We start from the raw sequence: 26,993 nt of genomic DNA on the forward strand, positions 1-26,993 counted from the left end.
GCATTAACTTTTTGGTGATATTCTAATTTAATGGGGACGCTTCATTGTCCAGCCCGATTCTTACAGAAAATGACACCAAAAAAAAAAAAAGCTGCTCAGTGTTTAGGGTGGTAAATGGCTTTTTTAAAGCGACGCTGCAGCCAACCACAGTTAAACCAAAGGTCCCGTCTGGATGAATCCACCTCCAGCACACAGCAGCTAGATAGAGGCACCGTCCTGGCTTTGGTACTGCATAGTCTGGAAAGTAAGACCTTCCGCTCAAGATTTCACTCTCAAACTGAATACTGATGGTTTGGACCTGAGGTGGTGAACTTATGGCTGATCTATTTCCACATGAAACAACGTTGTTTACTGACCTCTAGTTAAAGGGTGTAGCTGACAGGCCGGAGTCAGAGAACAAGAAAAGGACGGGCCTGCGCCGCAAAAGTGACGACAACGGCGAGCTCCACTCTCGGATGTGTCGGTAAATCTCCACCGCTCCGCACATCGGGGAGAGCTATTCTAGACGAGCCGGTGGCGTGCCAACGCTAAAGAATGCCAAGCAGGCCGGAGCGGGGGTGCCAGATTAAAGGCAAGAGGGTGTGAAGACGTTAACGCCTTTCAGAGAACAGATCACAGCCTTGAATCTGAGTCGGAGGATAGTAAATAAGTACTGTACAAGGAAAAAAAACTAAACCAAACGGGTCCGTTTATGGAATAAATACTGTCAATGGTTCACCACGATATACAGCGTTGGAAAAGACGAGACGTACACACAGTCGATGAGAGAGAAAGAGAAAGAAATGAGCAGCAGGCTAGTCTCTTCATCCTCCTCCAAGGCTGCATGCAGGTTTCTCCACTCCGGGAAGAGAACGCCAAGAGGCTGGGATGGAAGATTTTTTTTTTTTTTTTTTTTTCACTCCATGGTTCTGGTGGGTAGAGAGGGACTAATGCGGCGTCATATCTGGGATGGACAGGATGTCTTGGAGTCAGGGAGGGAGGCGGGGGAGGAAAGGGGGAGGAGGGGTCTGGTCCTTATGGATTGGAGGGGGTTTGGAGTGATGGTGGGAGTGTTTCAGCGCTACGGAAACAGGAGGAGACAGAGACAAAAAACAAAACATTAAGTTCAACTTAATCAGAAAAAAAAGAGCTCTATAACATGAGAGTGAATAATGATGATGATAAGCAGATCTACAGGTTCTTGCTAAATCGTTCGTACCACTTCAACGCTTTGACATTTGCTCTGTTACAACCACAAACTTCCATTTTATCAGGACTTTATGTTTAACGGTGAAGCACAAGGAGAGAAATATGTCACTTTCATTTTGGTTCCCAAAATAGCAACAGAATAAATAGAAAATGTTGGGCTGTGCATTTGTATTCATCCCCCCTTCATTCAAACACCCCTTAAATAAGATCCACATGCTTTCAATAAAGCCCAGCTGGTCTGAAGGCCTCACAGGGTTTGCTGGTGAACATCAGTGAAGAAAATTAACCATGAAGACTGAAGGACAGGTTGGTGATAAAGCTCTGGAGAAGTTTACAGCATTTTTAAGCTGTATGCAAACGAAATTTCGTTCTGTACGCACTTTGTGCATACAAAATGACAAATAAAGTTGTCTAAGTCTAAGTCTAGAAGCTATAAAAGCAGATCCTAAGCTTTGAGCATTTTCCAGAGCGCTGTTCAACGTGTTGTGCAAACACGGAAAGAAAAATAAAACCTGTCAACCCACTGAGACCTGGCGGTCCGGCTAATCTGACAGGCCAGGCAAGGAGGGCAGTAATGAGAGAAGTGGCCATTTGTTGATAAGGAGAAAAGTCCTGATAAGACTTCTTGTAGCCTTCTTTCAACAATGGTTTCCTTCTTGCCACTCCTCTACTTTCAGCCCATCACAAGCCTTGCGAGGGACACAGAAAATGTTGCAGAAGGATCTCTGAACTTTGTGGATTAGATAGAAATGGCAACAAATGGAGCAAAACTATCACTGCAAATCACCCCCCCCCACACACACACACACAAAAAAAGGAACAAATGCCCTTGGTACTGTAGATAATGATGCTGCCATGGTGATGGCGGCATCAATCTGTAGGATGGGTTTCCTTATCTGAGCAGATTCTTTTATTATTTTTAGTAATTTTCTGTATTTTAACTTTTATTATTTTTGAACCTATTCCACGTTGTGTGTTTGTTATTTCATATATTTATATCGTTTGTTTTGTACTGCACTTTGGACAGAGGTCTCTGTATTAAATGTGCTATTTAAATACAGCTGACACTGACATTATCAAGGTCAGCTGGGCAGTCAATGGGAGGATGGACCGAGCTAAATACAAGGTCACCCCTAGAAGAAAACATGTTAGAGGCTCCAAAAGACTTCAGACGAGGGTGGAGGTTCACTTCCCAGCCGGACAAAAGACATAAAAACTGTAGTTCTGACGCTCTCTATCCAGAACGGCTGAATTTCAGCTATTTTGCAAAGAAAAATGGGCAAAAATTTCAGTCTCTGGGTGAACAAAAGCTTTCCTGGAGGGAATAAGTTAACCAGTGTTGACAACCATGAATTGTTCCCTTCTCTTCTCATAAAACCCCAACAAAATGCACTGAAGTGTGCCGTTGTAACATGGAAACGTGGATAAAGTCGATGTGGTACGAACACTTTTAACAAGTCACTGCGTAAGCCATGCAACAATCAGCAGTCAAAATCAGATTCAATGATCTCCACCTCTAAGAATCTTTCCAAACAAATCACACAACTGTTAAATTACATTAAATATCTATGATAGATAAGACTTCCTACGGCTAAAGCTGCTACTTTTTCTTGCGAGAGGGTTTTGAATGAGAGCTCCGGGCCCTGGAAGACGCAGCCTGACTCTTACTGCCAGAGTTCCTGTTGGCCGCACTGAGCGAATCGTCCGCGGCTCTATTTGTGGAGGGGGAGGATCTGCCTCTGGACTCTCTGCAGACCCCCGTCATCCTGGGCTTACCAGGTGGGTTGTGGACAGACAGAGACGCGACTGTTTGGGGCGCTGAATATTTGGAGTTGGCCTGTGAACGGACCGAGTCTGACCGCAGCGGGTAACTGCAGGCGGCCGCCGCTCCCTGCACAGACTTGGACCGATGGGCCCACTGCTTCTTCCTCACATCTAGGTGCGTTTTTGGATCGCAGTTTTGCTGGCTGTCACCCCATGCTTTAGATGTGTTAGGATACACACGCAAAGCTTTAGAAGAAGAGGTTAGGTCGTCGGCATTTAAAGAAAAGGCAGACTTCTGCCTGCCGGACGGGGGCGGGCCAACGCGGGGTTTGACGAACGTTTCCTGGCGCACAGGGACCGAAGCTCTCCGGCCTGACGCGGCCCTCCTTCTATCTGAGACATCTGTGCTGACTGTTAAGCTGCTGCTCAGAGAACTGCTGGAGTCTTTACGCGGCAGACGACGTCCGTGACTCACCTCCGTATTAAAAACATCACTGACACTATGACTTCTAATGAAGGTGGCATCTCTTGGGAGACCCCTGCCACCGCGGCACCGGCTGCTCGTGTGAATGTTGTTGTCTGAAGAAAGAGAAGAGGAGGTTCTTACAGGGCTCGTGTGGAGACTTCGGGTTAGGGCTCGCAAGTGGTGGGTGGCCGAGGCAGGGACGCTGCTGCCCAGGACGGGGCTGGCCCGCGGGCTGCTCCTCAGCTGGGGCCTGCCGGGGCTGCTGCGGGGGCTCCGGGACGCCCGGCCTGACTTGGTGGCCAGCTCTTTGGCCCGGGAGCGCCGCGGGCTGCTGTTCAGGCTGCGGGGGGCCTGCGGGGCCTCCAGGTCCTCCAGACGTTGAGTGAGGGCCAGTTTCTGCTGGATGGCCATGCGCAGGAGGGTGTTAAGGGTCTTCTTCTCGTCCTCGGCGGCCGCGAGCTGCCGCTGCATCTCGTCCAGCTGGGTGACGTACTGGTCGCACCTGGAAGACGTGGACAGGGTCAGCATGCAGCACAAACAAGCAGGCAGGGAGCCGGAAAAAAAACAGGCGCACAGACACAATCGTGTTAAAGACAAAGTCAGTGTGTTAGAAGTAGGGATGCAAGTTATCGATTAACGGGTTAATCTACAATTGATTGGTCCCATCGATCAACGAGCGATTAATTGATAAGCGACCATTTCCTCTTGCATCAGGAGGGTCCTTCCACAACATGAAGGGCAAGTTTTTTTTTCTTCTTTAAAATATGCTGAGTTTTAAAAAGAGGCACATCATTATATTTAAGTTTATTGTGCCACCTGTATTAAATACTGATTGAATCAACTAAAAATTATGGTTTTCTCATATTATTACACTTGGATACATTTATAACATAACAAAACAGAAACCTATCAGGTTACTGAATAGAAAAACACCTAAATAAAATGGACAGAATAAAACATGTGAAACACTTATAATCCTCACAAAAGCCTTCACCATCAGCCGTGCTTTTGGCATCATATCGTTTTTCCCTATAATGTTACAGATTTTTTTTTTTACGCGATACCCTCCACTTTTCTGTCATCACATCCTTTCCGAGTACATCCGCAAATTTTGGTTGAGAAGTTGACGCTGCTCCGCCATGCAGCACGGCTAAATTCACATTTAAGTGAAAACCTAGGATCTTGTTGAATGTTTTCAAACAGAAACGCATAAAGTGCAATTTGCATCCTTGTCATCATTAACCAGTATAAAATAATCCCACCCTCCTGTTCTGGCATGCCTCCGCCATGATTATTTCTCTTACAACTATCATGATCTTGCTCTGCTTACGGAGGAGCAGTGGCGCCCTCTTGTGGATGCCGACCACACTACGGCACAGAAACAAGGTCCTTCTAAGCAGAGGTCATCAATTAATTGGATGGAATGAACTTTAATGTAATAAACCAATTATTTGACAATTCATCGTGAGTCGATTGCTTGTTTGCTTCCCTAGTTAGAAGAAATGCCAGCAAGCACTGCAAATAAATAACTTTTTTTTTTCTTTTTCATGTTTTTTTTTTCCACGTGGGGATATGTTTTAGGTAAAAGAAGAAAACCAAAAAATTACAGCTGCAAAAATATATCAAATTGTTGTCATCGAAGCAGCAATGTGTGCGATAGCTTAATCTCAAAGGATTGCTTGAATGGAAAATGTTCCATGAGTTTATGTTCTTAACAACAAGCCTTCATACGCTATATTATTCCGGATTCTCTTTGCCATTAAGGCCCACACCTTAGATTTTAGTGACAGGTGCTAAAGCTCAGAGAGTGGAAAGTAGAGAAAGGAGAAATGAAACGGTATTTATATAGTTATTGTAAGAGCAAATTCAATCATGTTCTGTTTGCTTCCCTAAAGTCAGGCAGACCAATGAAAAATTCGCACAATCCTGCCGGTTGGCCATTATCATTAAAAGTTTTTCAAATCATTCACTGGTGTTGAAAACATTTTAAAATGTAATGTTTTGATGTTTTCCAGTAGGATAAAGCCATGTTTTCATCTACTGCAATTCTACCAACTGCATAAATATAATTATTGGATAAAAAAAAAAAAAAAAAAAAACAGTTTTGACCACTTTACAAGTTTGCACAAAAAAAAGGTGCAACAAAAATCCAATTTGCATTAAATTCAAATAAAGATTCCTAATTAATCCTAGAGCTAAATTAAATGTTGTTGTGACTCATTTTATGCAGATTAACGGGTGGATGTAGATGCTGATGGCTGTGAGCAGCAAGGATCTCCTGCAGCGGCTTTTCTTACAGCAGATTTGAAGAAGCCGCTGACTGAAGACAGCTTTTGTCCACCAGCCTGATGAATATGATGCTCAGGGTTGTCTGTAATGTTCACTTTATGAACAATCTGGCTTCAGAGGTTCTAGAGCAGTTCCGTGGACAGAGATGGACTTCTTTATCAGCTTATTTAGCTTTTTCTTTTTGGTGACTGGCTCTAAAACTGCTCTCCCGACAGAAGATCTGCAACATCTTGCTGAAAACACTGCAGGACCTAAGCTGCTCTGTCCCTTCTTGTAGACGGCTTCACTGTTGCATCTCCAGCACAGCCCGCTGTCCAGGTGAACACCGTGGTATTTCTATTACTCCACCACCTCCACTTGTTTACCCATGATGAAAATAGTGTTCAACCTGTTCCTGTTTCTCCTTAAATCTATATAGGGCTGGGCGACATGGCTTAAAATTAAAAGCTCCAATTTGATTATACCAAATCTGATTAAATAAATTTTTCCCCTCCTATTATTTCACAAAAAGAAATTAAAGAAACAATTTAAAAAACTTTATGTAAAGCATTTCGTCAGGGAGTTTACCTGAATTCAAAGTGCAACTAAATTCAAGCTGTGATAACAAGAACAATGAAATAGTAAACAATGAAAATATAACAAAATGTTTGCTGCTAGTGGCATAACACAATGAACTGAGAACAGGGTTCATTTGTGTAACTACAAACTAACTTAAAAAAAAAAAGCATATGAGGAATTTAAAGCACCACGTATTGCTTTTTACAATAATTTGACAATATATTTTCCTAAACATACGTTCAGCATTGCATGCTACTCTCTTCATGGAAGCCCAATGAGTGCATTGACAAAATAAAATAAATAAATAAAATCCATATTTTCCAAAAATTAAGTTTTAAAAAAAAATTGTAAATTCAAATTAATCGATTAAATCAATTTATCGCCCAGCCCTAAATTTATAATAATCTTTTTTTTTTTGTTTATTTAAATTCAAGAAACTCATGAATTTTTTTCATGAATTTAACGACACACTTAAAAAGGAAAACTGGAAAACTTCAATTTTTAAAAACGGTATTTTCTTGCGACAGTGACAGGATAGTAAACTGTTCGAGTGCAGTTCTTGTTTCCCACCACATGGCGGCGCCTCTAAACCAAGCATCAACCTTAACCCTTTTCCAAAGGATAATCTTCTATTGGATCAGACTTCAGGCGTCCTTGATCACTGTCTGTTCCTCAAGCCTTCTTAGGGATCACCAGAAAGCAGCTAATAAATGTCTGCAAAGGGCCCAGACAGTCTGATGCTTGTCCAGATACTTCTCTGGGGCCTTTAATAACTGGTATATTAAAAATCAGAGACACCTGTATAACTATAGTTTATTATCTAATCGACCAGATAAGATTAGCGAGGGAAAGTTTTGTGGGCTACGGCACTGTTCCCTCTTACTCGTCTCGGACCTCTTCCCGCCTAACATCACCTGCATGTTGTCAGCACAAGGCAGAGCACGTGGTTTATAATCTTCACGTGACGCTGTGGATCGTGCACAGGCGTAATAAGCATGGTAAGCTCATTACAGGAGCGACAGCAAGTGGTGCCCAATAACGAACGCGACACACAACCTTTTAAACAATCTGTTTGTTGTTTTTTTTTTTCTGACGACAAAAAGAGACCTTACCGACTGGCAAACATGACCCTCAGAGAAGAGAAGGTGGCGGCGTCCTCTTTCAGGGCTTTGAGCTCGTTCCTCAGCTTCATCATGGTCTCTGACACCATGCTCTTCTCCGTCTCGTACTTGGTTTTCAGATTAGACAAGGCCAGCTCGGCGGTCTACAACAAAAAACAAAAAACAAATAATGACAAAGATTAAACACTTAAATAGGATAATCATAGATCTTTGGTGTTTTCTAACCCGCCTTCTTTTGCTTTTGAAAACATCTGGAGTAAAGCCACAATGATGTTTGCTTTTCTGAGTGGTTAAGTTTACCCATAAGTCAGTGCTGCGTTTCTATCCCAGGTGTGGTTCTGGGCATCCACAGAAAAAAAAAAAAAAAAAAAAAGCTGAAAAGCTCTTGAGGAGTTTTATTTCAGTTTTTTTTTAAAAAAAGCTCTGCGAAAGAACAAGTAGTAACAGAGTAAAGCTAACAACTGTAAAAATATAAAAAGGAGCGTTTGCCAAACAGCAGCCAGACGATCTTAGGCGACATTTTTCCGTGGCTTAGGCTTTTGCCAGGTCTAAAAATACATGAATGCTGTTTGGACCGACTGCTGCCGCAGAACATCAGGAAAAGCAGCGGGCTGCTTCTTCAAACAGAACATTAAGGCGTTCTGTCGGTACCAGAATAACAGGAAACGGTGGGTGTGCAAACAGACAGCAGGAGAAAACCCCCCCGGATGGTCCTGAGATAAGCAAGAACCTAAGTCAGTACAGCGCACTGATAAGGAAGACAGGAAATCTAATGCAGTTTTATATTGAAGTATAAATATTTTATTACAGATAAGAGACGTCCTGAGGCCAGTCTGTTACAGTAATGGTTCCCCTTTACACGTTTCTTATTGAAATCGTCAGTTTAACAGTATGATGCGACAAGAAACAGGATTCTACCAAAGATGCCGACCAACAAGCAACATCATTTGAGCGTTAGTCAAAACCGCGTCACCTAAAGTGTGTTTGCAGCCTAACAGAGTGATAACTCCAGACACGACAGAAGTAGGTCACAAGAGACATATGAGCGGAGGAGACGCCAGGCTTAAACGACGAGGAGTCTAGAAATCATTCAGGATTCAGCGTTTTTGCTGCCGACTCTGGACTTTAAGCACTACTCGTACCATTTCTCATCACATCCTCCTTCACAGACCATCTTCCATCGGTTTCTCTGGCACCTCTTTGAATTGGCTCAAATCTTCCCTCTCAGATCGTCAGTTTGTTGACCGTTAGAAGTTCAAATCACAGACCTCCTCAGTCACTTCAGGTGTACCTCAAGGTTGTGTTCTTGGTCCTCTGCTGTTTAATCGTCCCATCTTCTTCCACTTATTTTCAGAAACTGTGGTATTCACTTTCACTGCTATGCGGAGGACATTCAGCTGTTCCTCTGCACTAAGCCCGACATCACCCATCCTTTCCGTCTGCCTCTGGGAAAATCCAGTCATGGTTCGGACAAACTTCCTCAACCTGAACTCCAAGGAAATGGGATTTCTCCTTGTTGGCGGCAGTGTTGTAGTCAAGTCACTATGCCTCGAGTCCGAATCCAGGTTCGAGTCTCCAGTGTTCAAGTCCGAGTCAAGTCCAAGTCGTTAAAAAAAAAATCAGAGTTGAGTCCGAGTCGAGTCACTATTGATCCAAGTCGAGTCCAAGTTCCGCAGTGAAAATTAACGTTCGTTGTAGGAACATGCCGTGACGTGTGATGTATGACATGAAGCAGTAACATTCCATTGCACTAATAATTTAGATATTAAAATCATACACCAAATAATATTCTAATGACATATTAAAATTAGGGCTGGGCAAGTTAACGCGTTAATTCATTACACTATTAACGGCAATATTTATTTTATCGCGCATTAACGCATGTTGCTCACATGCTTTCAGTCAGTGTCAGTCAGCACTCTCCCGCTCCCCCTCCCCTCTCGTACATGGCTCAGCGGCGCCAGCCAATCAGCACGCAGGCTCAGCCTGGCCCGCCCACTCAGCTCTCACACAACCTTAACACACAAACAGCTGAGAGAGACCGCAGCAGCAAAAAAACATGTAGAAGTAGCACCGTTTGGCTTTATTTTAATACCGTAAATGAAATCAAGCTGTATGTTTTGTAAAAAGCCGGTTCATTTCAGTGGAAACACAACAAATTTATTTAAGCACGTGAAAAAACATGAAAACGTCGAGCCCCAGAAACGGAGAGAGGAGACGAAACTTCTCTCACTGCCCCGACAGACTCACAGACGTCTGTGACTGAGGCGTTTCAGTCCTCCATGGAACATCCAGGTAGATCAGTGGATGGATGGATGGATGGATGGATGGATGGATGGATGGATGGATGGATGGATGGATGGATGGATGGATGGATGGATGGATGGATGTTACTGGAGCCCACACATAACATGTAATTAAGACCTTGAAAGAACCCAGTACATATATTAAAAAGTGTTATTTAAGATAAGATAAAATTAGCTAATCCTTTTTTATCCCACGACGGGGAAATTTATAGGATTAAAGCAACAGGCAGGTGCACACAACACAGACAAAATTACATAAGGATTGAAATATATAAGAGGTGGATTAGCGAAAAAACACTGAACATAACATTATTATTATTATTATTATTATTTAATTGTAATAATAAAATAAAAACCACAAAACCCAAAAGGTCAACAGTTTCATGATACATCAAGCTTAGGGACTGGCTAATATACAGCAGGTCAAAAAAGACCATATTTTGGCTGCAGTGCTTGCTGTTCTCTTATGAAGAAAAGATCAAGTAGTGCACTAAATTCAATAGATGGGTTGAAAATATCCAGTATAAAATAAGTGCTACAAATGTTACAACACTTTTGTTCATATGGCAGCAGAACATTAAAATAAAAGTGCTCTTTACACTACTTTTGAATTCATTCTTGGAGTTTGTAAATACAATGCGATTAATCGCGATTAATCGCGATTAATCAGGGCGATTAATCGCGATTAAATATTTTAATCGTTGCCCAGCCCTAATTAAAATTATAGACTAATGATACAAAAAAAAGTGAAGTCTTTTTCTCAATTTCCGAGTCAGAATGATCTGAATGTAGGAGTCCGAGTCATCAGTGCTCAAGTCCAAGTCAAGTCACGAGTCTCTAAATTTAGCTAATGACTCAAACTCGAGTTCCGAGTCTCAGACTCGAGTACTACAACACTGAGTTGGCGCTAAGTCCACTTTAACCAAATGTAACAGTTCCACAATTATAGTGGATTCCTCGGTTTCTCTCCTCAAGCTAAGAATCTGGGTGTCATCCTTGATGTCAGTAGCACAACTTGGTCTGTATATTTTGACCAACCATCTTTGTTCCATCTCTTACACCCACCTACCTTGGCCAGCCAGTCTTACACAGCATATCAGTCTGGAAAGACGCAGGTAGAGCCCGATTACAAATCAGGACTTACAGAGTCAGCGGAAACAGGTTAGAACCAATCAGAGAACTACGGACGTGACGCACCCTCTAAGAAACACGCTCCGTTTTAGCTCTTAGAGCAGCTAGTTGTTGAGTTTTTAAAGATGTCTTCAGCTCATTCAGGACATAATAAAAGGCATCAATAAAACATTGCATCTTGACTGTTATGGTTACAGAAGAGCGCTGCTGCATTATGGGTAAAGAGTGAGGCAGCATTAATCTCCAGCCTGTCCTGACCAACAAGTTGTGTGTTGAATACAGATGGCGTTAGTCAGTCTGGCTGGACAGGCTAATACGCACCAGCACAGCCATTTTCATCAATGCATTTATTAATTAGATTACCATCTACCTTCTTTCAGGTCTTCCTCCTAAATCAGTCAAACTTCAACTTGTCCTGACCACAACACTACGATCATTCCTAGAACCCCCTCCATAGAACACTCCTGTAACTAGGATTCTCCGTCCTCATTTAAAGCTAATCTCAAAACTTAATTCTTCAAGCTTTCTTATTCTGCCCAATCTCATTTATTATATTATTGTTTGATTGAATGATTTGTTATTTTATTGTTTTGTATTGTATTTTTTCCTTGTTTGGTGACCTTGAGTGACTTTAAAAGGTGCAGAGCATAAGGGAATGGCTAAAAAGTGATATACACTCGCCGGCCACCACCTGCTTGACAACAATAAGAAAATAAGCCCTTCGCATGGCAGTCACTTGATGCATCCAGACACGGTGAAGACAGCTCAGTAAAGTTCAACCTGGTGTCAGAATGGGGAGAAGAGAGGACTAAATGTGGCCTGAGTGTTGGTGCCAGACAGGCTGGTCTGAGTATTTCAGAAACTGCTGATCTACTGGGATTTTACACACAACCATCTCTTGGGTTTAACAAAGGAAGGTCTGAAAAAGACAATTATCCAGTGAGCAGCAGTTCTGAGGACAAAGACGTCTTGTTGAGTCCATGGCAGAATGGGCAGACTGGTTCGATAGAAACTCAACAGCAGCTCAAACAGCCACTCGACAAACAAGGTTGGGATCCAGCGGCTGAAGGCCACAGCGAGTGCCACCCGTGTCTGCTAAAAAAAAAAAAAACAACAACAACAGGAAACTGAGGCTACAATTAACCCAGACTAACCATGGTGACGCATCAGTAAATGCCCCGGTGGCCAGTCCACCCTGAAACCCTCTTTTATTGGCCTATTGGTAGAAATACCAGCTTCAAGGCCAGAAACCAACAATCAGAGATAAAATAATGAAAAATTAAGTGACAGCATGGCAATGTTTATAGCACAGTAGGTATACCTCTCAACACCCTAACTGCACAGTTCCCACACTGCTTATGGACCAATGTTTAAAAAGAGTAAATATTTCTATGCAATTTTCTCAGGTCTAATTTGAGCCATATTTTAGATAAATCAGACAAGAATTAAGGGAGTTACAACCTTTTTTTAACAGGAGTGTGCTCATCCGCTTCAGAACAGCATGGTTTTATTGAGAGGACTCAACGCATTGCAATAAAAGTAAAACCGCTTTTTACCTGAATTTGAAATGCTCTTGTCAGGGGATTTATCCAGAAGTATTTGCATAGAGTGAGTCTCAGTCCAGTGTTAACGTTTGTTTTTTCAGCTGATCCAAAAAACTTCATTGCACCACCAGCACAATAAACTGAATACTGTTGTTTTTTAATCTATGGGGGACAAACAGTCATGGTACTCCCTATTCATCTTTGACGCTTTTAAAAAGGAAAGCAATCTCAGAATATATATAAAACACTTCCAGCTGACAAAACCATGGAGCTGTGGTTTCCTCTATAACCCCCCAATAAAACAAAACCTTTAATCAGAACCCAGTCTGACAGTTAAGATGACGACTTCCCTATAAAGTAAACCCACTGGAGCTCTAAACTACATCGACCATAGAAGAGACGAGAAAAAAAACAACTTTGCAGCTTATTTTACCTGCTTGTTTGCCTTGAGGACCGTTCGCAGGGTTGCAATCTGCTCTCTCTTTGTGCTGAGGAGAGATTTCAGTTTGAGGACTTCCTCCAGAAGGCTTTCGGTATCTGGCTCCGACTCCTCGCTGCTGCTGAGCCCCGAGTACGGCATGGCTCCTCTCTGGCGGCAGAGGTCCACGGCCACCTGAGAGGACACACGACCACAGCGGCTGATAAAACGGGAATTCAAGAGCACTTTTTTCATTTTAAAACTTTAAAATAACTTGTTTTTCAAAAACATTAGATCTCTTAGACGCTGCAAAAATGATTTGGGTTCATTTTCTTAATACTATAGCAGCATTTTACTCTTTCCAGCTTGTGTTTCACTGTAGAGAAAGATCAAATGTGAATTTTCCAGTGTTTCAGACTCTGTTTGTTCAGAAGGATTATGTGCTCCTGAGGCCAGGACTCAACTTTGACCCCCGGTAATCCCGTCCATTCAAACCAACGCGTGAAGGCACGTGTCAACAAAGCCCAGAACGGGCGCTGGATTTGTGCAGACGGGAGAGGTAGTCGAGAGCATTAGAGGCCTGAGTACAAGGAAAACTGTAAATGAGGAGAAGCTTTTATTCTGAAGGGCAGCCTGGCTTTCAGTCTCAGTCTAGAAAAACTAACTCAAGCTTTCTGGTAGAGCTGAACGATTTTGGAAAATAATCTAATTGCGATTTTTTTTTTTCCTAAATATTGCGATTTAATGCGATTTTTTTTCCAGTTTAATTTATCATGTCTTTTTAAATATATACAAACAACAAATCAATTTGTTTCCTCGCTGTGCAGATTAGTTGCAAAAAGACCTTTTAATGTTTCTATTAATCAGAACATTGTTCAAGAGAACAGCTTTTAGTTGATTTGGACGTCAAACCTTGTTGGACATAAAGTGCAACCAACAAGCAAGTCTATGTATTAAACTGATTGACCTGTACTTAATGCTATGTATGATTATATAAACTCTAAAACAAGTAATACAATTAGATTATCTCACTGCTGCAACTGTCTTCCCTTCCATTTGGAGGCAAACCCACTTTAAACATTTTACCAACACCTAATGGACGTGTCTAATTCCCTAATTGTTACATAGCCAAAAATTGCAGACTCTGCCATTTGGAAATCGCGTTTTTTTTTAAAATCGCGATTATATTGAAAATGCGATTTAATTGTCCAGCCCTACTTTCTGGCATTAGTCTGACACGCGTGTCGCCTTACCCTGAGGTGCTTGATCTGGCAACGGATGACGGCCACCAGGTTGGACACGTTGGAGGGGTCCCTGAAGTCCAGAGTCGGGGATCCGGGGCACGTCAGAGCGTCTCCGCTGGCTCCGGCGCTGTCCACCTCTCCCATGAACTGCAGCGCCGCGGCTTTGGAGATGAACATGTCGTTAGGCCGAGGCTTCTTCTGCGCGTTGTGCTGGGCGAAGACGTGGTGCGGCCGCCGCAGCCCTCCGCCGCCCCCCCTGGCGCTGTCCCGGTAGTAGTCCAGGGTGACCCGCTTGGGGGTAATGTTGTTGCACACGCAGATGTGGTGGTAGAGATTGGAGAGCTCCTCGGAGAAGGCCAGCAGCTCTTCCTGGGCGACGCTCAGGTGCCCTTCAGAGTCGGTGGCCACTTTGCGCGTGGCTCCGATCTCCTTCTCCAGCTCGCTGATGCGCTCCTGGTCCTGCTTGCTGGACTTGATGCACTGACGGATCTTGTCGGCCAGCTCCTGGGCCTCCCCCCTCCAGCGGTCCTTCTCCTGCTTGTACCGCTGCTCCAGGGTGTTGTAGCGGGCTCCCGCCTGAGAGAGCTCGTCCCGCAGCTTCACCAGCTCCTCGCTGGCCGCGCGCATCCGGGCCTCCAGCACCTCCTTGCTCTTGGTGTCCACCTCGTAGTCGAAGCCTTCGGCGCCGTCCTCTCCCGTTTCCACCGTCTGCTTCTCCTCGGCCTCCTGGGTTTGATGGCGACTCATCTGCGCAGCTTCCAGCTGCTGCGTGAGCGAGCCGACCCTGTCCTCCTGCTGACTCAGCGCCTGTTTGGACATCATCAGCTGCATTTGCAGTTCCTCCACTTTGCTAGTCAGACTGGACTTCTCCCTTTCTACCTGGAAATACACACAAACAAAACATAAACAGGTGCAAAGCCATCCTTTTTATTCAGATAATTGGAAATGCCTTCATTTCAATGAAGTCTTTGACCCAGGCGCCCCCTCCCCTCTTCCTCTAGATGCATTTTTAATGTTCCCACATTCAGTTCCCGAGTCCAAACATCTGACAGGAGGCCCAACCCAAACCCCAACCCCCATCTTAAGTGCGTCATGAATAATTCACCACCTCCAAACAAAGAGAAACCCAATATGCTCTTAATTCTCCGACACGGGATTTCCTTTGGCAAAGCTGTGTTGAAAACAATCGGGAGTGGACTAAATTTCTCCGTAAAGCAGTTGTTGTGCATTAACGCTCGTCCTGCATCCAGCATAGGCCAGATGTGGTCTGGAACAGGAAGTGCCAGCTAGCAGCTTAGTCACACGGACTGAATCGTGCCGGAGCGTTGTCACTCGGGACAACGCAGGGGATGCTGGTGTTTAACTGAGCCTGAGCAGACCAAGAGAACATCGCCTTCCATCTCCAATGCTAAATAAGTGAATAAATATGAGGTTACGTGATTTGTTTCAGTAGATGCCAAACATTTAGACACAATTACCCATTAAAAAGGAATATATAGGTTACTTCTGAATAGATTAGACTCAGTACTAGAAGAGAAGGATGTGAAAACGTATGATCCTCTCAACGGTTTGTTGTTGTTGATATTGCGTCACACTTAAATGTTTCAGATCACACAATTTTTTCATATCAGCTAAAGTTACCCCGAGCAAATTAAAACAAACCCTCCCCCCCAAAAAAACAGGAAATTAGCAACTGGTTGAGCAACCGAGCGTATGCAGAAACCGACAATGACAACTGTGGAGCATCCTGGCCCACCGTTCTTCGGCTTTAATACAGCCAGACTGACCAGAAATGACCTTTAAGATCAAGCAGCAGCATTTACTTTGGATTTAAGTTGAACTTTGACTCGATTCCCTTAATTCCTTAAAAATAAAAGCTTAATTTTGTCTTCTTTAAAAACTTAAAATGGACGACACATTTTAACATCATTAAGTAGGGCTGGGGAATATGGAGCAAACATAATAGCTCAATATTTTTATTAGGTAGACGAAATTCATCTTGATATATTTTTATTTTCATGAAGTAATTATAAAAAGGCATCTCTGAATCAAATCTTTATCCCAAACGTCTCACAGGCAGATTTTTTAACAGACAGCTGTAGATAAATAAGAGAAACAGCTGAAAAATAACCTACTGGAATACATAAAAGTATAATTATAACGCAACATAGACCATCTCGATATAAACGATATATTCTCATCTTATATCCCTTTTAAAATCGAGTTATACTGCCCAGCGCTGCCATTAAGGTGGCATTTGTAAAAGTAGTCGGGCTTGTTCTGTGGCCTACCTGCAGAAGCTGCTGCTTCAGTTTCTGACTGTCTGAGAAGTGCAGCTCGCTCAGCAGGTCAGACACCAAGCCTGACGCTGGAGCGCGCAGGAATACGTCGCCGCCGCCGCTGCGTGCCGAGGAGTAGCGCTGCACGAGGCCGTTGCTTTTAGAGCCGGGCGCGGACGCGGAGCCGTTTGTGTGACTGCTGTCCGGGTTCTCTTCCTGGGCCCCGGCCTCCCCCCCCTGGCCCTCCTCCTGGCTGTCGTCCAGCTGATCCAAATGGAGCTCCAGGTTCCCGACGGAATCGAACGGGTTGAGGGTCAGGGCGGAGAGCTCCCGCCGCAGGCTGTTCTTCTGCTCCCGCTCCTCTTTCAGGGCTTCCAGGGCCTCGTCCAGCTGCCTCTCTGCTATCTCCCTCAGCCGCGCAGCTTCTTCCAGCTGCGCTCGCAGCTCCTCCTGCTCTTCGTTCTTCTGGGAGAGCTCGAGCTTTATTGATTCAAACTCCACCTAAAGGGGTGAGAACAAGCAGAACGCTGCTAAAAGCCGATTTTTGGATGGATGATGGATGAGTAAACAGAACGAAAGAACAAAAAAAGGGGGGGTGGACAGACTGAGGGATTGGCGAACAGACAGACTGATGAAATTGAGAATAAACTCTGGAAATATAAGCATTTTCAAAATACAAAAACCCAGTTTTTGTTTTCTACGCTCATCAAGACGAGGGAAATAAATAAACTCGGGTTTCTGACAGAGTGCTTAGAAATCCTGCTAACTTTAAAACAAACATTAGTTTTGCATAAGTTTCTTCCCGTCTTTGTTGAAGGCCAAATGTGTTGCTAAAATCAGATCGATGCTAATGCGCTAAGCCCACAATTCCCAAAGTGGCGGTCACAAGATTATCCTACAATGATCCAAATTTCTTACTTTACAATGTCAGAGATAGACTGTTTTAATATAGCAATTGTCTGCATATAAGCATATTAACATTTTTATTAAATTTTTTCTTGATAATTTTTTACATTAGAAAACTATTTGTTATCACAAATATATGTATGAGTGGAAGTTTACTCCTCATGGCCAATCATTTAGTTCCTTTAATGCACGATGGCCACATTACATTTTGAGGAAATTATGACAATAAAGTCATAATATTATGAAAACAAGGTAAAAATGTTACAACAACATCAGACAGCCGTTTGCACAGTCCTTTCAATGTCCAGGTACCATTAAGAAGTTGATACTGATGTGCTAAAAGGAATTTCTCATTTGTAAAATGGAAACCAAAGTATAACTTTACAAGATGCTCAACATCCCTGGTTTTAAAACGGGGGGGGAGGAGACGGCGTTGTTTTGTAAGAGTTACCAAGAAATCACTAGTATATTCTCGTAAGTTCTAAAAACAAGAAAATAACCCCCCAAGGGGGGTCTCTACCACTAGTATTTTTGGGGTGGGAAGGTTGCAAGCTGAAAGGTTTGGGAACCCCTGTTTTAACCTATGAGAACACACATGTGAGCGCGACGGCACCTTGACGTTTTACAGCCGTCGTATCTCTAACTGTCCTCGAGTTTACCTAGAAACAGAGCTAACAGAGCTTCGCTGTGGAAAAGAGTCGTGTAAACACATCAGACCATCCCGGCTCAGCAAAACCCACATCCCTACGCTTTATAAACAGCCTGTACAAAGAAACCCAATCAACTTCTATCAGTGAACTTTTGATGAAACTGTAATTATCCTCTGGAAGGTTTTAGAGTAAAGAAAAGTGTTGTTGGCTAAAGTAAATTATGATTTCTTAAAAAGATGTCACGTCTTCCTAGTTTCAACTAATTATCAAATAAAATCTAAATACTACTAAGCACAACGCGGTGAAATCACTCGTGAGCAGACTTCTGGTAAACATAAGAGCTGATTTTTTGATTTATTGCCACATGCCTGTTATTATGGAGCTGTCATCTGCCTCTGAACCAATGGACAGTCCTTTCAGAAAAACAACCAAAGGTGTCCGGAAGACTAGAAGCTTTTCCTATTTATTTTAATTTTAGAGCAAATACCTCAACACATTCAAACGGTGGACATCATAGGGCTGGACGATAATTAAATAACAATATATATCGATCGACAGACGTATATCGATGATAGAAAATAAGGAGCCAGTAAAAAGTTCAATAGAATAACAGTTTTCCTTCCTTTTGCTATTCTAGCCTATGATGTAGGTTAATATTACAGTCATTACACCCTACCAACCAATCACAACGCAGATCCAGGAACGCTCCGTCACCAAGCTCCGCCCCCTTCAAAGAGTTCCCAGAGCACGAGTTCCTTTTTTCTTTTTTTTAAAACTTGCAATTTTGGTAAAAAGTTGGTTGAATAAAGAGTTGAGTTTGAATTCAGTGTTTGTATGTTCTGCATCTACAATATGCCGCTAAGCAACAGCATAAATGACCAGAGCTGAACTTAAAATATAGGTTTTGAAGCTTTTGATAATTATCAATATGGTTTCTATTTTACCAATATGTTTTTTTTTTTTTCGATATCGTCCAGCCGATATCGAAAATGATACAGGTCAGAATCTCCCACCAGCCCATGCCTAACCCTATGATAATATTTAGACACACACACACACAGGATTTACATGAACACAAAAGCACTGCAAAACCAGATCTAAAAATAAGTAAAATGTTCTTAAAGTTAGTGTATTTGTCCTTGATTTGAGCAGGTAAATAAGATTATCTGCCAATAGAATGAGTATTTTAACCCCTAATATAAGATAATTAGACATTCTGCACTTGAAATAAGATGATGGAGATAAATTGTTCCTATTTTAAAAGGTCAAAAATCTTGTTTCATTGGCAAACCATCTTATTTACCTGCTCAAATCAAGGACAAATACACATATTTTAAGAACATTTTGCTTATTTTAAGTTCTGTTTTTGCAGTGAGGCAAAGGAAAAAAATGCCAAAACGACAGCAGACCTGATTTTCCTTCAGCACAGACACTTGTTTCTGTAAGGAGATGTTCTCTTCCTCCAGCTCACTGCTGTCCTGTAACTGCCGCAGCTCGCGTACTTTGTATTCCTTCATTTCATCTCTCAAATGGGTCTTCTCTCCTTCCAGACATTCACATTCCTGCAGAGCCCAACATCACAACATCACGATGAGCAAAAAAAAAACAAAAAAACAAACAAAACTAACCCTGGAAAGTTGACACAGTGATTGAGATTAAAGCGTATGACGGCCCAGAGTAAGAAAGCCTGACATGATTCACTGGACGTCTACGGATTACGCTCCATACCTTCTTGAGCTGGGTGGAGAGCCCCCCCAGTCTATCGATCTCTGCGTGGGCGTTGCCCAGAGCGAGGCGAGCCTGTTTGAGCTCTGCCTGAACTTCCTCCAGCTGGGTTGCCATGGCGGCCTCCTTAGAGGCTGTCTCCTGAAGCAGGCTCTCTTCCCGACACTCTCCATCAGCCGCCGCGCGCTTGTGGCTGCTCACAGAATCTGCGAAGGCCTTCACACAAACACCAAGAGATAAACAAGCGGCGTCTCATGAACATCTGTGTTACAGTTTTAAAAAAAAATAAGTTAGGAAATTAGTTGACAGTTGCATCTAGGATAACCTGAGCAGGAATTGAACTTTTAAGGACGTCACCTGAAAGCTAATGGCAAATTCTAGAAGAAAATAAAAAGGATGAGAATGAACATATTGTATTTTTCGGACTATAAATTTACGTGTCTACATGTGTCTTTGTCCACATATATAGATGCACCGGATTATAAAGCGCATTATATATTCGTCCTAAGTGTGTAATATCACTCCGCCCCTCCAGTAGGGTGACCAGATGCCCCCGATTTCCAACATTACAGTCAGGCAGTCCTGTAGACAGCTCAGGGGTCCTATGAGCTGGTGACAGTGTACCGTAATGCTCTGGATATCCATTGAGCGGACCGGCTTCGTTGCCAACCAAAGTCGTACTTACACATTTTAACAGATTTTTGAGCACATTGTACCACATACAATCGGTAAGTAAGACGGTAATCATATATAAGGCGCACCATCGATTTTTTAGAACATTTAAGGATTTTTAAGTGTGCCTTATAGTCCAAAAAATACGGTATTGAGAAATAAATGTTAAATTTAAACAAAATTGAGATTTTATTAAAAAAAAAAAAAAAACATTTATCACTGCATAAACACACAAAAGTACTGAAAATCGGTGTCGTTAAATACCGGTATTGATGTTTATTTAGAAAGTATCTACTTTCTCCTTAAAGTAAAGATGCACAGATACTTGCTAATTGCCTGGATTCGGACATCGGATGAATGACGCCGATCCAGCATTCTGATCCAATCATTTATTTTCATTAATATCATACACAGCTATACAGTTACAGTAATTTAGTCACTTCAATTGTGCTTTTGCGTACGCCAGCAACTAGTGATGAACAACAAGCTGGGCCGAGCCAAGTCTGCTATTTGGAAACATTTCAAACCAGATACGCCAACAAGTCTGACTGCAACATGCAATACCTGCAACGTGAAAATTGTGAGTGATGGTGATAAAGTTGGTAAATTCAACACCACCAACACGGCAAGGTATACGGTTTCATTAATTCAACATTAGTATCGGCTCCGTATCGAGTATCAGCTGAAAAAACTGAATCGGTGCATCTCTAATGGTAAATGGTAAATGGTAAATGGACTGAACTTATATAGCGCTTTTCCAGTCATGCTGACCACCCAAAGCGCTGTACACTATAGCCACATTCACCCAGTCGCTCTCACTAACGCGCACACATTTATACACCGAGACGCAGCTCGGTAGGCAACTTGGGGTTAAGTGCCTTGCCCAAGGGCACATCGACATGTGGCAAGGGGAAGCTGGAATCGAACCCACAACCTTCTGGTTGCCAGACGACTACTCAACCCATCAAGCCACAATCTGCGCGTGTGGATCGCTTTGGGGTCTTGAACCATTCAGACTGAAGTCTGATGGTGGTCGCGATTAGTAACATTAACAACCGCACACACACACAGAAAAAAAAACTGCTTTTAGAAAGAAAAAAAAAATCTCAAAATATGGAGTGTGAACGTTGCCTTGACTACGGTCTAGCTATTAACAAAAGCCCAATATTATGTAACCTGAACCAGTATTTGGGACAAAGTGGGATTAAACCAAAAATCTTGATCCAGTGAGATGGACTGGGTGAATGAGGCTCTAGTGTAAAGCACCTTGTATGACTAGAAAAGCTTGATATGAATCAGTCTATTTAGTAATACTAAATGAAAAATACTAATAAACAAGTGCATGGCACATGGTCATATAGACATTAGTCTGGCACATTAAATCTCCAAGTCAACTTAAACAAGTTGTTGTATGTTGGGCTAGCTGATGGTGGACAATGTGATGAAAACTCCCTTTGATGCCTCAAACATCAGAGGATAAAGTTTCCTTTAGTCATAACTGCTGTATTTAGTTTTTTGTCAATGTAATAATTCCTAAAGCATGCAAAAATGCACACAAGTTAAACTAAACTCCCGCACAGATGCAAATATAGAGAAGAAAACAGGAGATTGTTAAACAGCTTTGAGAAATGCTCCTGGGCATCTCCTCGGCTGTGAAAATTCAAATCAACAGCAGGAGTAGCCAGATAGCACAGTTATGTCACCCGCTGCGATGTTAAAAACATTTGCATTTTTGCCAACATGGTGGAAAAAACGACAGAAACTCAACCATCCTGTTAGGCCATAGTTATGTCAGCCATAACATTCAGAAATAGAGGATTATCGACTTCTGTTTTGAGTCGGGGATAAAAAGGTCACGGCAGCACGTCGCTCTGAATCCAACACACAGGCAGGATCAAACGATTATGTCATCACTGCAAACATGAACTTAGGAATAACCTGTTTAGTTATGGCTGGTTTATATATACACACACATTGCAAAGATCCCAAAACACAAGTGTGATTGCAACCCCGCACCTGGAAGTAGGGCTGGGTGATATGGATTAAAAAATAAATCTCCGATTTTATCATACCAAATGCGATTAATTGATTTTTTTCCTTCTTTTTGTTTCATAAAAAGAAATTAAAGAAATTATTTTAAAACCTTGCTTTTTATGTCAAGTATTTTGTCAGGGAGTTGACCTGAATTCAAAGTGCAACTAAAAACAAGCTGTGAAACAGGCTTGTAGAACAAGATGGCAGCCGTGCCATTATAAACAATGAAAATATAACAAAACATTTGCTGCTAGTGGTATTACACATTGAGCTAAGAACAGGCTTCACTGCACTTGTAAACTTCAAACTAAGTAAGAAAAAAAAAAAGTAAATAAGTAAATGAAGTACCTCGTATTATGGTAAAAAAAAAAGTTTCCACTTAACATTTTGACAATACATTTGCCTAAACATATATTCAGCATCACATGCTGTTCTCTTTTTCCAATGAGTGTATTGGAAAAATAAAATCCAGATTTTCCAAAAAAGAAATCTTAAAGAATTGTAAATTAGAATTATTCGATTAAATTGATTTTTCGCCCAGCCCTACCTGGAAGCAGCGGCAGTGATAAAAAAAACAAAAAAAAAAAACATGCCGTACCGGTCTGGGAGCCTCCGATGCTCTTACCTCTCTGAGCTGCTGCAGCTCCATCTTTAGCGATTCGTGCTCCTCTTCCAGCTGCGTGTGCTTCATCTTGAGGGCGGCGCTTTCTTCCAGCACCACCAGTCCGTACCGAGCGGCCTGCAGCTTCTCCTCCGTGGCCTCTTGCAGCTCCAGAGTGAGCCGCATCACCTCGGCCTTCAAGTCTCTGCCGCCCATGTCTGCGTCCGCCGCCTCCTCGGCCTCTCCGCCCGCTAGGTCTGCGTCGGCCTCCAGCATCCTTGCCCGGCCTCCCGCTTATCTGCCGACGATCCGCTGTGACGCCCGTCTTCCTCCCTCACTCGTCCACCCTCATAACCACCGCGCTGTCAACGAGAGATCAGAGGTGAGTCCCACCGAGTATTTTTGACAGCTATGCATCGCAGATGTTTACATCACTACAGCAGCATCAACAAAACGTTGTTACTGACATTAATTAGTGCGTTTACTTAAGCATTTCTTATGATTATTATTAGGGCTCTGCAAATTAGGGCTGGGTATCATCTAGGATGAGCCGATTCCGTACAATTCTTGATATAGCTCAGCTTGATTTGACTCCAATATAGATATTCATTAGTTTGAAATTAATGCTCAAAGTCAGTCAATCAACAAAAAAAAAATTTGACAAAAATTAAGGGGAAAAAAAAAACCAATTGCATTTGTTCAATGTATTGAACACTGATATATTAAACAGGAAAATAAAGTGCATTTGGTTTAAACGTATCACAGAGATCAAAAATGTGCCCAAACGTCTGATTTTAGGGACAAAGGCGCTTCTAAAATCCTGTCGGCCGTTCCGCAAATTCGTCTAACTTGCACTTCCTCACTGTGAGCAGTAATGGCGTGCTGTGATATCGCCCCCTAGGGGTTGGGAGGTATATCAGCATTGAAAGCCAGAATATCGATATTAAAATCAGTTTTAAAAACATCAATCTTTGTATCGATTTTTATGCACGGCTCTAATACAAATTTATCTATAAAGAGGAGGACCAACTTAAGGTTAAAAAAATAATCCATCATCTCCAGTTCATAATATTTAAGAGTCAACATTAGACACCAGGGATCTTCTGCAGGCGGCCCACCGCTAACACCAGGCCTGATTCTGTTATGGACATTAATACATGGTCTCGGGAACGCTTCCACGAATCGTCTGCAAACTTGCCAAGCCATCCGTAAATGTAGGTTAAAGCTCTGTCATGCAGAGCAGAAACCATATGTGAGCCTCATCCTGAAATGCTGCAGAATGGTCTGGGCCAAAGCTCATTTAAAACGAGCAGAGGTAGCGTGGGAGAGCGCGTGGTGTGGTCAGAAACCCCATTTAAGCGGCGTGTTGCCGGCATACAGCTCAGACGCCGTTTTCTCTGATGGTCTTGAGTGCATCGCCGCTTACGGCGGGGGCAGCTTGCACATCCCAGGAGGCGCCACCATCAACAGCAGCCTGGCTTCAGAGCTCAGGAGTCGGGTTTCCGGGAGTCTTCCCCACTTAAACACTTGCTTCCTCGGATTCCAGGCGTTCACGCCCTGCTGTTTAAGAAAAAGCGGATGCTTCGCAGTGGTAAAATGTTCCAGCTTTAGGACCACGTTCAAAATTACTCCCAACTAAGGTTGAATTTATCATTTCCAGGCCGCAAGATGGGAATCGCAAAGCATTACAACCAGATTAGATTGACATTATTTAAATCTACCAACTTTCCTGGACTCGGGGTTGCAGAAGCCATCGGACAGGAAGCAGGTCGCACACATTAACACTGTTAATGGCTGAGGGCATCTTAACTCGGACCACTGCTCGGTGAGGCCGGAGTCTAACATTACCTAACCGTAAGCATTTCATGCCCCTATCATAATAACACAGCGCTGACTCTGCTTCTGTTCGCCTGTAAAACAGGAGGTTTGGGGTCAGAGACAGAGCACACCCGAGCCCTTCAAATTATTTACAGCTCGGTATGAATGACTCCTGAGATCATCAGGCAACTGACAGAAACCGGATCCTCTTATTGCGATGAGATGGCTGGGCTCCATTCGCCCTCATCAGACAGACTCTGGCCTCCAAGCTATGAAGTTAAAGATGTGGAACAGCCTGAGAACGAAAAAAAGTACGAAAAACAACAACAATGTAGACGTCTGAAGCCGCCCTCACATCTCCATACTTGTTCTCATCTTTGACCGAAGATGGACGGACCAGCTGTCCCCCGGTTGTTGTCCAGCGCCCAGATGATGCGGTTAGTCATGCTGAAAGCATCCGGTCCCACCGGCGCACAAAGCAGCCTCTCTTAGTACCAAAAAAAAAACAGGAATTAAATCGTGTTTTAGCCACGTTCGTACAACCTGCCAGCTGTACAGCAGAGCGAGACGCCGTACGACAGAGGCGCAGAACCGAACCCGACACCGGTCCATAGAAACGGGACACTGAGCGGGCTGCTAGCATCAGTAGCTTAGCCTAGCTTAACGTGATGTGCACCGCAGAACGAAACCACAACGGTGACTCGGAACAGCCGAGCTCAGAGATCAGAGCTCTGAATCAGAGACGTTTATAAGGAAGAGGGCTGAACAAACGCCGCGGAGCTCTCTCCCATCAGTTGGATCCTCTCAGACAAGCTAATTAGCCGCGCAGTCAGCCGTTCAGTAGCCAAACTACGTACTCACCCCGCCGTTTTATTTCAAAGATGGAGCTCGCCCGCCGCCGCCGCCACAAAACGGAAACGTTGCTCCTTCCTTGAGGGGCATTCGACAACAGCGGTGTCCTATAATCACGTTAGTTAGTGGTGGTGCCGGGTTTGGTTTAGCGAACAGCCGCTCCCCTTCCTCCCAACCCACCTGCTTCTCCCGTTTGGCGGAGGGGTCGGGTGTCAAACGCGCGCTGAAAACGTGAAGGCACGCATGCGCCCTCTTACGTACAACCGAGGTACTGCAGTTGTAACCACAAGCAGGCGTTCACCTCCGATGGAAACGTCCCTAGATTAAACACAGCAGGGCACATTTATTTGTTTTTTAATTTATTTAATTTTCATATTTTTTATTTCTTTGTCTGCATTCACTTTAACTGTTAATATTGTAATAGAAGTACAGCCTTGGAAAATAGAAGAGCAACACAAAGTGCATGTTTTTGTTTATTTTGTTTATTTGTCCTTTTTTTGTCTGCTTCCACTTTAACTGTTAATATTTTATTAGAAGCAAACCATTGGAAAAAAAGAAGAGCAACACAAAGTGTACACATTTATTTGTAAATGATGGACGCTTTATGGAAGGTCAAAGTAATTTGCAGGAAAGAAAGGATCTAGTGTGATAGATCTTACACCAACCAAGCTAACAGTTAATCCACAATGAAAAAATATATTATATATATTATAATACTTTTCTAAAAAAGATAGATAGATAGATAGATAGATAGATAGATAGATAGATAGATAGATAGATAGAGAGAGAGAGAGAGAGAGTAAGAGAGAGAGAGAGAGAGAGAGAGAGAGAGAGAGAGAGAGAGAGAGAGAGAGAGAGAGAGAGAGAGAGAGAAAAGTAGTTGAATTGCTAAATTGCTAAATCTTTGGGGAACCCTTTAAAACTATCAAGCATGTAATACAATCTCCGATCCGTGTCATCTCCGATCCGATGAATGTATAATGTAAAGCTCATATATACATAAATAATTAAAATAAATGCTCTGAATTCAGTTAAGGTTCAACAATAATGAGTATTTTTTTGTTTGTTTGTTTTGTTTTTTCATTAGAGATTTGCTTCTATTACAGTAACAAACTCTGGTTGAATTACTGATTAAGTCAAATATGTTTCCTTTAAATTAATTCAAAGATTTTAGCCAACCAAGCACTTTCTCCAGAAATACAAATGTGATATTGATATTTCCTGTTCTTACTGCAAGTTTCATCCAGAAACATCTATTCTTTTTTTTTTTTTTTTTTGGAAATTTACATGCTCACAGAAGGACACTGTTGCTCTGATATCTAAAAATACCCAACCAGATTTCCTTCTCTAATTTAAAAATGTTTTTGTTTGGTATCACAGTGATGGCTGATCCCGACTATCGGTCATCATTCAATTTACACAATTAA

The 26,993-nt window shown here is 42.7% G+C and overlaps 1 protein-coding gene across 3 annotated transcripts; it reads right to left on the reverse strand.

Annotated features, from left to right (window-relative positions):
* Positions 1–502: 502 nt before the first annotated feature.
* On the reverse strand, positions 503–25,784 carry zgc:162200 (uncharacterized protein LOC558638 homolog). Of its 3 annotated transcripts, none has more exons than XM_021323116.2 (10): positions 25,576–25,784; positions 22,921–23,258; positions 19,593–19,805; positions 19,274–19,426; positions 16,321–16,809; positions 14,039–14,908; positions 12,801–12,980; positions 7,378–7,529; positions 3,560–3,920; positions 503–1,060 (listed from the first exon to the last, which is right to left on the reverse strand). In XM_021323116.2, the coding sequence occupies exons 2-10, from the start codon at positions 23,170–23,172 to the stop codon at positions 1,055–1,057; spliced, it is 2,676 nt and encodes an 891-aa protein (XP_021178791.2). In that variant the 5' UTR covers positions 23,173–23,258; positions 25,576–25,784; the 3' UTR covers positions 503–1,054. The 3 variants fall into 3 exon arrangements, with proteins under 3 accessions (XP_021178791.2, XP_035996554.1, XP_021178792.2); XM_036140661.1 differs by lacking the exon at positions 25,576–25,784 and adding an exon at positions 25,080–25,220; XM_021323117.2 differs by lacking the exon at positions 3,560–3,920.
* Positions 25,785–26,993: the final 1,209 nt, after the last annotated feature.

The sequence above is a fragment of the Fundulus heteroclitus genome, chromosome 1 (genome assembly GCF_011125445.2).
Source record: "Fundulus heteroclitus isolate FHET01 chromosome 1, MU-UCD_Fhet_4.1, whole genome shotgun sequence".
Taxonomy (NCBI): Eukaryota; Metazoa; Chordata; class Actinopteri; order Cyprinodontiformes; family Fundulidae; genus Fundulus; species Fundulus heteroclitus.

Excerpts from the sequence above, each read along its gene's own strand:
- zgc:162200 (XM_021323116.2), bottom strand. The coding sequence starts at position 23,172 with ATGCTGGAGGCCGACGCAGACCTAGCGGGCGGAGAGGCCGAGGAGGCG. Across the intron at positions 19,806-22,920 it reads AGCTGCAGCAGCTCAGAGAG|GCCTTCGCAGATTCTGTGAG; the intron begins GTAAGAGCATCG and ends GTTTGTGTGAAG. Across the intron at positions 3,921-7,377 it reads AGGGTCATGTTTGCCAGTCG|GTGCGACCAGTACGTCACCC; the intron begins GTAAGGTCTCTT and ends CACGTCTTCCAG.